Here is a 13856-nt window from a genome sequence, read left to right on the forward strand (position 1 = left end):
GATTTGAACTCTACTCGTCACCCTGATCACTTTGGTATATATAACCCTATATCTGACTCTTTTAGTTTTAGGACTTACAAACAACCGTTATGTGAACAAATCTATAATACTCTCTTTAGCAACTTTGTTGCGAGAGTATAAAAAAAGTATTATGTTTTATCATTTTGGTTATATTTTCTAAAAGAAAGCTTATTTTAAATAAAATGCCAACAGGGTAATCTAATTTTGTCTTATTTATATTTAGTTGGTGTCTCGTTAGAAATATGTAAATCATTCTGTTATATTCTTTTTCGATTAAATTCATATTAAATTCAAAAATATTTTCTCAATTTAAATTCAAGATGTTTAGGATTAAAAATTTACAATTTCAATTTTTTTTATTAAATTAAAAAATAAAACATTTGATTTTTAATATTCAATTTTGAATCCCAATCGTATTCGATAAAAATTAAAATTGCGATTTGTTAAAAATAGTTTTTATTTGTTTTATTAAATCATTGAAGTCTAAAGAGTTGATATAACGTGATCTTCGCAAATTAAAGGCGGGAAAATCAAAAAAGGTCAAATGTTATTGTTGGTTAACGGTTTCTAGTCCCCGTTAAGGTGGCAAGGTCCAGATAAATTGTCATCGAGGTCATTTAACGGTGGGCCCAGGAAACATGGTGTTTTGTTTGGGGCGGACCATAGGGAGAGGGGTATCAGATGTGCAGGATTAGCAGGTCATGTCAAGAGGTCCTAAGACTCATATGGGGACTCATTTCATGCTGGACTTATATATATTTGGTATATCGGAGTCGAATCTGGAAAAGTAGGAGCTTAACCTGCTCCATTATCCAGAACGGGGTTAGGCAATGGTCCAAAATCTGGTCATCGTATTGGCTTATGTCGTCGACGTAGTAGAGGAATGACCTCTCGATGCTCTATGAGGCGGTTCTGTTTCAAGTAGGAATGGTTTCTACGAAAACACCTTAGCATATCGATGTTCGATAGGAGAGGCATTCGTTATAGTCCGCAGTGAAGTGTTCCGTCGTGTCTGAGCATCCTCGTCTGCGTTTCACTGCTTCCAGGCGGCCATGCGTTCATGCGAATCGCTCTAATTGCTTAAAATGCAAATATTTGTGATCATCCTTTCCCATATATGTATATTTTTGCGTATATAACTAGAAAATATTCAATAAAACCCTTGTACAAAAAGAAATTACTTTTGACCCGTGTTATCCAATTAATAATAATATTTTTGTTTGTACGATTGATATTGGATGCAGATGTAGCTTCGGTCGGAACTGGATCAGCATAATCAACTAACAATTAAAAATTCTTATTTTTTTTATTAAATGAGACTATGATTTTACCCTGATAAAATAAAATAATTTACTGGCAAAATATATATTTAAAAATGTAATTTCTTACTGTACTGACTACACCTAACTTTATATCCCTTGAAAATGGTTGTAAGTTTGCAATTATAAATTTAGCTGGTAGCACGAGAAGCGAATACACGAACCGGATACGCCAGATGTCGCCGTCATATGAAATAATCAAAATAACTTATGTGCATAGAGATAACTACATTTTGGACATGTCTTTTTCGTTATACCGTGTATTTGTTTTTTGTTTACTTTTGTGCTTCTTAATTAGTTTTGGCTTAGAACGAACACTTTTAAATACTTAAATTCGCCTAAAATATTTAAACTAAAAAAAAAACATTTACCAACACTTGCGCTGAAATTCTTTTTCCAAATGTCAACAGTGCTCAGCTGTCAACAACCAAACGAAATCAATAATCGCCTTTCAAAGTTGTTAATTCGATTTCAGTAATTTTCTAATACGAAAATTTTAATTTTTCCCTTTTAAACAACGTATTTCTTATTGAATTAGTGGCCTGTTGTGGCCGAAATTCGCGCGGACGTCGTACGTTGTGTGTTTTGCGTTAAATTCTGTATTCCGTGGCGGTGTTGTTATTAAGTGAGGAAGAGAAAAATTGTTTACATTTTTTGTTGTTGAACTGCATAGAAGCGAATTGTTCTAATTGTATAGTTATTTTTTCTGAATGTTGCCGATAATTTCGTCTAATTGCGGTGATACTAATACACATAGCTGTTGAAATGGCAAGCGGTATTAAAAGGTGCGATATAATTGCTGTCATATACCGATTTACGGCAGTGGGTAGTGGTCGTGAAGACAATGTGTTGTGGATGTGAGGGGTACTGAGCAGTTGTAGTTAAAGGGGCCTAATTAGCCTATATAAAGATCGACTGTAATACAAATACCACAAATAATTTACTATGTGCATATTTTCTGCTTGCAGTGTGTCGGTGTATGAAGTGTGAGTAAATGCATCATAAGGCTGCTATCGACTAATACTCCAATCGGAGTTAATAGTGAAACGTTCATATGCTAAGCAGAAAATTACTTAAAAAACTTAGAGTGAAGGGTGGCGCCATAGTTGCTGTTATTTTTGTGCTGTCAGTGGGCCACCTGCGTTCTTCATGGTTGGACTGCTTCATTTTCGTAAATATTTACTAAGTGAAGGAGCGTGGCAGCGCTAGGAGGGGCACACGAGCATTCAGATATCTAAAAAGTTTGGCTCTTAATTAGTTGTATTTGTATGTTCATCTGTGCGCCTTCTGCTAAAGCGAGCAGCTGCTTATTTAGGTACCAGTGACTGTGCGGTTAAATAGCCTCATCATGTACTAAATTTAAAATGTGTTCTTATTTTTTGCACAATACCACACATCACCATCTTGCGCGTCTCTATATTGCTGACTGTGCCCGCGACAGCACGATGCGACGCCGCACAGCAAGTCAGCTGTGCACTGCAAGGGGATGAGTTCAAAGCATGCCTTGCTCTCCCATGCTTATGAAGATAGATAAGCAGACAATGCGCTTCTCATTTGGACTTGCTTATTTAAATAATTTTAAGATTACTTTATTAAAATATTATTAATAAATGCTTGTCCTTAAAAATATACTGCTACTTACTATTTCGTCTCACTTTTAACTTTCAACACATAAATTTTACAATTTTTATTAACATGCACTTTTTTATCACTACAATTCCAGAATTACCATGTTCATCGCTTGTAGCATATGATGTGCTCATCGGCGACTACCTATTGCCTGAGTTTTAAAATAAGTAAGTGTACTCCTTTAAATAATTCGATCGAAAAACTTATTCAACTCAAATAACTCATAATATCACAGCCACATTTGCCTTCAGAATTAGTATCAAAAACTTGAAATATTTGCGGAAAGTTTGTAAATTCCGACGATTCTCATAAAAGTTGGTTCTACGTTACTGGAATCAACCCGGATATTATGTACCTAAATACTGTCAACCCTCCGGCATTCCTCCAAATTAATTCAGSAACGATACACCAACAACAATACTTTTATTTCATAAATTCTTTCAATAACCAGGTTTCCAGAAACGGGCCCAGATTTGTTCCAGCCAATTGCTGACGTTCTCAACCGAAATCTGTTTAATTTACGGTGCATACCGAAAAATCGGATTTTTATGCACGAGAAATTAGTATTTTATATCATCTCCTGTAGGTTGGCATTATTAAAGAATGATTTTTATTAAATTTGTTTTTATTTTGTAACCCAAAACTCTTATTTAAAATATTCGTTTTTTTTATTTTTAATCCCATATACGGGGTTGAAAATAGAAATTGTAAAAATAATTCCAATTTGGGAATTAATCCGATCTTGGGAATAAAAATTGTTATAAATTTGTAATTAAATTTTTCAATTTATAACTTTTTTGTTAAATACTGTACACCATTCAATCGGAATACCACATGCTAATCTAATATTTTAATGCCAATCTTTTGCCCAAAAGGCAAGGAAGGCAGAAAGAATCCCACCCAGAAGAATGTATGTATACAAATATGTTTACATAAATGCGGGCCAAAATATGCAAGACCATAAACTTGTATAAATACATATATTCATCGACATATGTATGTATGTGCATATGAGCTCATTGTAAATATTGTTTAGAAAAGAATAATCAACTCGCCTGTACATTATCAAAGCGAAATAATTGAAAAATAAAATTAAAAGCAAGATGTGGCAGAAGGTGTTAAGATGTTGTTGCTAACAAATGATTATTTTACGGCGTTGTGGAACAACATACAAGCTCACAAACCTAATTATACATCACCATACAGACAAGCATACATATGTATCTACATACACGCCCGAGCAATTGGGTTGGCGCTTTGCTGATATGAATCAATAGAATCGCATTCTGAACAAGTACTCGCAGAGGTGAATACGCGCCGATATCGAGACGGACACTAACGCGTTCACTGATATAGACCGCAAGGAAATACCGCGATTTCTGTCAAACATTGGTCTCAATAGTGATTAGGTGATTCAGTTGGACAATGAGATGTAAACAAATTAACTAATTGATTAATATTTGTGATCCATAGCTCTAATCGATCATTAATTGCCTCAATACAGATACCGTTAGAGGTAATACTGGCAATGATTGATTTCATAGCAAAATTTAACTTCATTCATAAATCAGTTTATGAAATTGTCCAGATACGCATGTGTTCCTTGAACTTTAGACTTTGCTCAGTGCATTGCAATTTGGAAGTAAAGTGAGCTGTTAAGCATATAAATATTTTAATATGATAACATTTGCATTGTGTACGGTTTTTAATGTTTTGAAATCTAAAGGCATACTGTGAGTATTTCATATGATTATCAAATTTTTGCATCCGCATATACATACATGCATACATACCTACAGATGATGTTATATTTGCCAGTACAAAAATATCCAATTCCTGTGTGACTTCTAGGCACTGTCAGCTACGGCTACAGCTTTATATAAGGTATGAGCCATTTCAACGCATACAAACTCTGAAATTCCACAAATGTTTTTATGCTTGTGTATTCAATAAAAGTATAACTTATGCTGTCAATTGATATATTGATAAGGCAACAAGCAAAATAGCACTAACAAGCAATGGAAATAATTAAGCGTTGATTATTTGCGCGTCGAATTGGAAATATATTGTACAAAAAGGAAATGTGTGTTAAAAAGCAAAATTTTATTTTTTAATACAAGTAAAGAAATTTGGCTACATTGTTTGTGAACAGTTACTACTTTTTAATAAAAAAAAAAATGAAAACTTCAGGAAACAAAAATTTACATACCCTACGCTTTTGATACGAACTTACTTGATATTTAAAAAAAATCCAACACTTCACTCGACCCGATTAAAAATTGAAAAAAAAAGAACAGCACAATTCCACAAGTTTTAGGTTTTAAAATTGACAATTTATTTTTTCAATTTCATAGTGAGAATTAAAAGTTTAATTTGTAATTCTGATTTTTTAAGAAAATAAATGCAAAAATAGTAGATTCTGAAACAATTTCGTTTCTTCAATTTTTTTTATACCCTTGGTTTTATGCTATTTAGTTTTCAATGTAGAATTTTTGATTAAAAATAAAAATAAATTGTTAATTTGGTCTTTCCGGCCACACAAGTTTTTGTTTTGTTAATTTTTCTATCCTCATCATATATTTCCTCTAATTTTTTTTCAATCCGGTATTTGGGGTTAATGATTTCAAATTCATATTTCGCCCATGCAAAATATAAATAAAATTAATTTAATAATTTTTAATTGCAAGTAGTAAACACTTTTACATACAAATATTTTATTAAATCTCATTACATTTCGTGGAACTCACCTTGACTTCAGGAGTTCACGATGCCCACCACTGTATTTACTTCAGGGTTCTTTTGGTAGGAGGATGGAGTCTTGTGTAGAAGTTCACACAAGTGAGGAAAGTTCTCTGATCGCCATTGACTTGGGAATCGCCAGAAACGATTCTTTTACATATGTCTCAAGCAGCTAACGACTTCCGGTCTTTGAGCAAGTATCCTCTAGGTAGTCTAAGAACATCCGTTTGAAGGCGAGCTAAAGTGAGAAGGCGAAATATCCCCTGGGAAAGACCCGTGAAAGGAGAATCGACACACACCACCTCTTCGTCGATTTTAAAGCTGCTTTCGACAGCACGAGAGGGACCTGGTCCTCTCTCGACGAAATTGGAATATGCAATTGATCTGAAGTTAAAGCAATTCCACTCCTGATTAACCCAACTTTTTTGGTATTACTAACTTGAACTTTTTTCGATCGAAATTTCATTTGTGTTGTCAACCAGCTGAAGTATTTTAAACGATAAATCAAATCCATTCTATTGTTATTGCTCACAAAAAGCTGAAAAATTACTTAAATTACGTTTAGTTTTGATCTATATTAGGTTGACAAAGTTTTTGGGACCAAAACTAATGTTGCTGCACATACGAAAAAGCCTTTGTAGTTGCTAAAATCCATTGGAATTTTCTTGATGTTACCAACTAGGCCAAAGTGACAATAAAAAAGCTCTAAAATAGCTTGCCGTAGTGTACACGTACAAAATAACGTATTAAAGTAACTTAAAATGTTATATAAAATATTATATTTGCCCGTTTTCCATTTTCTAATAACACATATAAATGATCAGTATGTTGAGCTGAGTCGATTTAGCCATGTCCGTCTGTCTGTCTGTCCGTCCGTCTTTCTGTACATATAAGAACTAGGCTCCCAGTTTTTAAGATATCGTTTTGAAATTGTGTACACATCATTTTCTCTTCAAGAAGCTGCTCATTTGTCGGAACAGCCGATATCGGACCACTATAGCATATAGCTGGCATACAAACTGAACAATCGGAATGAAGTTCCTGCATAGAAAACTTTTACATTTGGCAATATACATATATCACAAAAGTTGGCACAGGCTATTTTCTAAGATAATAATGTAATATACGAAGAAATTGTTCTGATCGGCTTACTATAGCATATAGCTTACATACAAACTGGACACTTGGTTACTAAAAGAAATGCACCTGTGAAGGGTATATTAGCTTTGGTGCAGCCGAAGTTAACGTTTTTTGTGTTTTTCTCTATAAACGCACTATTGTTCAGGTACAGCCGCATGGTAACAGTTGTAATTTTTTGATATTCTGGTCAATCACTCTAGCACATTAATTCGTAATAGCACAAAAATGACAGATTTTGTACCGATTCTAACTTGTCAGAATTAATGTGTACAATACGGAATTTCAAAACTTTGAGCAAGCAAAATGTAATAGGTTCTTAAGTTATTAAGGAGAACTAAAGTTTGAGGGCTGTGACGAGAGTATGTATAAGTTTCGTAAAATATTACCGTTAATAAATTAAAAATTGCCAACCTATAAATAAATTGCAATTAAAGCTTATGTATTGGATAATCCGATAATCCCTGCAGCTCAGCCAAATATGAAAATTCGATCATTAATGAAATTCACTAAAATTATAATAGCCGAAATTAAAATTTTCGCATATAAACGTAATTCTTCATTGCCAAATATTAGCACAAACACAATAAAAATACAAAAATAATATCTTTGTAATATAAACTAACAACACAAACTGTGCTTGTAAGCTCCGCCATTCATGATGATGCATAACCATCACACATCACCGCCATCGCAGCGCAGCGTGGCTATAAAGACATCAGTTGTGTTGTTGCTGCAAAGGCGTCTGTGCAGCTCGTTGCACATTTCTCCATAAAACGCCAGCCACTGGCGGCAACAGGTAGCGTGTGGGCTGAGATCAAGGGCAAACAATGCACAATTCTCCACTGGCACAAAGGAAAATATACTCATTCTATATGTAAACATATCTATAAACATATATCCGAATGTGTGGGTACCTAGTATTAATATGTGCATCCACGAGGGCGGCTGGAAAAATAAGCGTTTTTCATATACGAGAAGGAGCTCAACATTTTTGACACAATTTTATTTTGTTGACTTTACCTACCTTTTGTCTTTCAAAGCGTGCGTCTTCTAAAAGTTCTTTTGTTGGTGACGAAGTCTTCGAAGTAAATATTACCAGCTTCACTTCTACTCTGTAGCGGAAATCTACTCTGATGGGACAACTTCTTTGGGTCTGCTAAGTGTTCATTCTTGCTTTTATTAGACCGAATAACAAAATAACTTCAATTTGATTCTTCAAAGCCTGTTGGCTATCCTTTTTGTCTCCGATCTATCCACCACGTTTCTTTGTTGTTGCCGTCGCCAAATTTGGATACATCCACTAAATTGAGTTGAGTATAAAACAGCTGATGCAATTTTATATTATATATTAAATACTTACTTTTGAAAAATTTGTCCAAAACTTATTAGTAGTAGACAACAAATGAATTTTTCGTAACTTTTGAGGCAATAACGCAAACAAAACAGCTGAGTGATGTTACCAAGTAACGAAAAACATATAAATAAATTGCAATTAAAGCTCATGTATTGGATAATCCGCTAATCCCTGCAGCTCAGCCAAATATGAAAATTCGATCATTAATGAAATTCACTAAAATTATAATAGCCGAAATTAAAATTTTCGCATATAAACGTAAATAATTCTTCATTGCCAAATAACGAATCGTTACCAAGTAACGAAAAACCTATCATGCTTGCATCTCTTGTACTTCGTTACTCGGTAAAATGATAATCTGTTAATTTTACAAAAATAAAACCCACGTAAAAAACTACCGAGTAACGACTAACGAATTAACTGGTCTGAATACCCCTAATGTATATTTCCCCGCGATTTCTAAGCACAACTTTTTCTTTTCATCTCTGAACATTTACTTTCCCTGTTTTCTATCTACAACTACAACTAACCTTCTCTAAATCTTTCGGATTTACTAAACGGCGTCGTATGTTTGTACAATGGATTTCATTTATCGCAGTTGCCCACATGGCAAGGCTATTACGGAATTCAAAATAAGCGTGCATCCATTAAGATGGTGGAAACATGAAGCCTCTCATGGCATTGTGTGAAAATAAATTCTATAATTTGTTTAACTATTTCCACAAAATGAGGTTTACTGGAAAATGATTTTTATTGTCGTTGCCGTAGACCTGAACCAAGTGTTTTTGCACGAATTTATAGAAATTTAACATTTTGCACTGCCCACTCTTTAGACTTAAGATGCAACGAAAGGCTATTTTGAAATTCAATGAAATTGCCTCTTCGCCGTTTGCACATACAAGTACATTTACATATAATATTTTGTTGTAAGACTTGTATGGGTCAAATCATTGAGCTTCTCTGGTGCGATTTATATCAAGTTAAGTGGTAATTTTTTCAGTGTTTTTTCGGAATTGAAAAAAACAGAGAGCTTAAAAAAAAAATTGGCTTCCTAACTTAAAGTGGGTGTTGAATCTACCATTAAAATTTTAAAGCAAACGATGGAACCGTTTTTGTGTAATCGTTGACGCTCGATGGATTTCACTTGGACAGATATTCGTCATTTGTGTTACCCAAAAAATCCTAAAGGTGGATCACCCAAAATTTCAAAGATCGATAAAGCGTTTTAATATCAATCATAGCTATATCGCTAGGTTTCCCAAAGGTGAGATAGACAAGAAAGCGACCTCTTCTTCCTCCATACAGCTTGGGCAAAGAGCGTCCGACAAAATATGGGATTTAGTCGCCCCGCGTGTGAACCTGTTGGATAGTGTTCCGTCAGAACAACTATAATTGCGACGAGATTGATTTTGATAAGAGCAAGTACTTCTGAGGACTCCTTACGGTCACATTGGGCAGAAGGATTTCGCAGTTATACAATTTCTAGCTGTTAACTAGCGTTTGCTGATCTTACTGGAGGTCCATAAGTAAAGTACTAGAACACAAGAGGACATCGAAAAACTCGCTTCCAATCGGATGAAATTGGGGTAAGGGCACGCTCTAGCAAGCTTATCGGCTTTACATTTTATGGAAATTCTACTGTGACCCGGAGCCCCAAAAGTCGAATATGAAAGAAATTTGAAACACTGTCAGCGAGCTAAAAGTCAGTGTAGCCGCTCGGCTATCGGAGTGAAGGAAGCTGCACTGCAGAGCAGTACAGCTATGTTGATGGCAAACAACTCGACTTGCAAGACACCAAAGTAGTCTGGCAGCCTGAAACTAGAGCTAATGCCGAGCTGCCGACAGAAAACTCCATAATTATGAAGTGACACTTGTAAATTTTATTCTATTTTGAAGAATGAAAAAATAATAGTTGCAATAATCGGGCGCAGTAGGGGTTTGGTTCAAAGACGATTAAAGTTTCTTACTTCTACAGATATAAAATGTGGTGGTGACAGTACTCAACTGATTATAAAATCTGTTAATTTTAATAATAATAAACCTAACATAAGAATATAGCTACAGTTGCTAACGTTTTCGGATATTACTATCCTAAACAGGCTTCTAAAATAACGCATATGACTTAAGACTCCACTGAACTCCATGATTGCTGTAGTTGCTCCTTTATAAGAAGCTTCGAATCGATTTAATCCAGTAGTTGGCTGATCAGTTGAATTATTCCCAAAGACAAATGCCAATGAGTATGCCCGAGTAGATGACCCGTTAAGCCTAAAAACTATGGGTCTTTTTTCAAAGTTTTGTTTTCAATAATAACATTGCTGAGGACTCATGGTTTTCGTAGTTTGGCTTTGTAATGAGTTAGCTCAAGATCTCATTATTTTGTATTATAGGGTTATAGCGACGGAGGAAAAGAGCATATATAAAGTGTCAAAGTATCGATCCCGTACAATGGTAACTATAGACTCTTGCTACATCAATATATCAACTGCTGCAAGCTATTACATTTTTGAAAAAGGAAACATTAAAGTGCTAAGAGGTGAAGGGAGAACAGGAGGCCGCTAATAAAGTAGAATAGCGCGCTGGCGTTTCTTTTATTGAGTTTACTTCATTGAGTGCATTTCATTGAGTTCCAGTTAGTAGCGAGAGATATCCTTTGTGCCAGCACAGAGGACCCTTCTATATAAGGGGTTGTGTGTGTGTGTGTGTGTGTGATTCGAAGTGTGCAGAGGTCCATTTGAAAAGGCGCAAGACACAACAATGCAATTTTGATTTATGTTTGTAATTGTGTTCCGCTTTGTGGTCGACCTAATATACTCATACATATATGTACATATGTGTGTACGTAAAAGTATTTCTATTATTTGTTAGCAAGTAAATTTCCACATTGAGCAGCGCCTTTCTGAATAGCGTCAAGCATCACGCGAGCAAATAACCGGCGATTTGATTAGATCCGATAAAATTGTTGTGCTAAGTTCTGTACAGCAATAAGTTTTGTGTTTATCGAAGCGAGTATGCAACACATTTTAGATATTATATACATATAAGGACTTGTTTTGAATACCTATGTTTGTGCATATTAAGCTTTTCGGCAGCGCAAGCGAGAGTGAAAGGCTGATGAACGCTTGAAAAGACAATAAATCCATTGTACCGACTACCGAGTGTGATTTATACCCACTTCCAATTCAATAAAAAATTCTACTTTTGTGAACAATGTGTAAATATTTTAATAAATGTGAAATATGAAAGCTCAAAGCGAACTAGATGCCATGATGGGTCACAGTAACAACGAATGGAGCATAGTTTGGGGCTTATATTATCTTCTTAGGTTTCTTCAGTGGTCGATGCTCAAGATAGGATCTTACATGGATTGCTCCATGCAGCCCTTAGTGCAGTCAAAAGCAAGATCTTATCTTATCTTATTTGTATCTTATAAAGGGTGATCCACATCCAGGACCCCTTAAATTTTTTTTAAGAAAAAAAAAAAAAACAGAAACTTCGAATTAAGTGGTGAAAAGACATTCTTTATTATTTATTTTTGAAGATTATCTCTCTCAAAACTTGGCCGCGGCTGCGTCTCAGGTGATCAATCCATTGAGTCCAAGTTTGGATGACACATTTGAGCATTTAGACTGGAAACTGGCGAAAGACACTCGTGATATTTTGCTCCAAGGCTTGAATCGAGGCATAGGCACACCCCCCACAGGAAAAAATCTATCGGTGTGATATCACACGATCTTGGTGGCCAATCGACCGGTCCAAAGCGTGAAATTATCTGCTCACCGAAGTGTTGTCTTAATAAATCCATTGATTGTGGAATGCAGGAAGTGGCAGCGTCTTGTTGAAACCAAATGTCGCCGAGATCAAGAGCTTCAATTTCAGGCATCAAAAAGTCGGTTATTATGGCGGAAACAGTCGCCATTGACGCTTACGCCTCATCGCTGAACAAAATTTGTCTCGAAAATGTTTCTTCAGGGAACTTTTCAAGAGCCCATAAAACGAAGCTATGTCGCTTGGGTACGTCGCGTGGCTTCAGTTCTTGCCCAAGTTGTATTTTGATCGTCTCTCCCCGGTCTTCGTTTACACTCTCAGCTACGGCTGCTATCTTTTCTTCACTGCGCGTTGGATGTGATCTTTTCGGTCGAATATTATCAATAATGAATGCTAGGTCTCAAGATGGGTGATGGTTTTGTGCTCAGTACGCCGATTATGTTGACCATAAGTTGAGCGAAGCGCGCGACACACTTTTTTTTTACAGAACGTGAATGTTTGTAATAAAATTGAACGATTTGTAAACGTTGTTCAGGTAGACTCGAAATGATGAAATGCCAAATAATATTAGACAAAAATAACATGACAGCTTCACACGACTCTTGTGATCTTTCAAAAAAAAGCTATTGAAAAAAGTACCTTTCCTTAGATCACCCACTTTGTCGACTAACTTATCGCAAAAGTAGGACAGCTTGCTTCAAATTACTCAACTTCGTCTCCTTGCAAGCGTTGGCAAATAAAAAGCTAACCTTGCTGAAAGCGAAGGGGTCGCTGGTTCTCTTAAGATTTTCATTGGGCCAGAAAGGTCTTTTGTCTTAATAAATCTGAATATTTGCCTCGAAAAGTGACTGTGAATGAAACATATTCTAATGCTTTCACCTTGAAGTCCAAATGCCTGTTATGCCTTAGATTTTTTTCTGGGCTTAGCAGCAGACAGAGTGCTGAGTTGAGAGTCTTTCCAGATGAAAATACGGGTCTGCTCCGGTTACTTAGACTTGACAGTCGTGGAAACGAGCTTCGTCATTGGTGTTGCTACTTTTCTGCACATAAATGTGTGACTATTGGGCAAATAAGCCTTTGTCAGTCGTTAACTGCAGCTGGAGCTATCGGCTGCCCAGTAGCCTGTCTTCAGCTGCTCACTATTTGCCAAGACAAAAGTGCGCCATCTAATGTTTTTACCGCTTTTGTATTCCATTTCGGAACTGACGTTTTGTTGCTCATAAAGAAGGCCATACATTATTTGTCATTGCCATGAAATATGGGACCATATATGCATATATGATTCGCTTTCCATATGAAAGTGTCTATGGACATGTGTATGTACCGTGTAAAGTATGTAATGACTTCCCTCAGAACACCCTTCCGCACGTCGCGTTATTCGCTTGCACCAACACTTGTTGAAAAAATGAAATATCTCGTCGAAAATAGGACATTAATGAAAGACACATATTTTGTAATGTGCAGCGTAACGGTGACAGCCAACAGCTAATTATTGCCCGCACATTTGTCAGACACTTCGGGCCACTCTTACGGCTATTCCCCCGTAAGGCTAACTGGGCTCGTCATGACACGGCGTTGGCTGATGTACGCACAGCTGAGGAAAGCGGCATTTGCCTTGTGTTTTTTGTCTAAGCCAAAGCTTGTCCTCTATGCCCAGAATAGCCACGCCATGTGCTTGTATGATGGTTGTAGTATAGAATCACCCATGCCTGCAGTTTGAGACAACCTAATGGTCAGTGGCCTACGTAGTTACTTTTAAGCTGGGGCTAAGCAAATGTTGCTGTTTTTGCTTTTTGGAGGATATTGGCCATTGCAACGCTGGTGGCGCCTTTTTGATTTGGCCCATAGCCTTTTGCCAGGCGGCTGGGCGACTTTTGCGCCGAGAT

The 13856-nt window shown here is 36.0% G+C and overlaps 1 protein-coding gene across 6 annotated transcripts in view; it reads left to right on the plus strand.

Annotated features, from left to right (window-relative positions):
• The first annotated feature begins 1780 nt into the window (after window positions 1–1780).
• The window catches only part of LOC108977109, a 115694-nt gene continuing 103618 nt past the window's right edge, over window positions 1781–13856 (plus strand). For 5 of the 6 annotated variants that reach the window (XM_018946624.1, XM_018946628.1, XM_018946626.1 and 2 more), the window contains exons 1-2: window positions 1781–2125; window positions 3064–3136. In XM_018946624.1, the coding sequence (XP_018802169.1) occupies window positions 3091–3136 (46 nt within the window). In that variant the 5' untranslated portion in view covers window positions 1781–2125; window positions 3064–3090. Of the gene's footprint in view, window positions 2126–2257; window positions 2327–3063; window positions 3137–13856 lie in introns of those variants that run through there. The other variant, XM_018946625.1, reaches the window with a different exon arrangement.

Source organism: Bactrocera latifrons, unplaced genomic scaffold (genome assembly GCF_001853355.1).
Source record: "Bactrocera latifrons isolate USDA-ARS-PBARC rearing strain unplaced genomic scaffold, ASM185335v1 scaffold_84, whole genome shotgun sequence".
NCBI lineage: Eukaryota > Metazoa > Arthropoda > Insecta > Diptera > Tephritidae > Bactrocera > Bactrocera latifrons.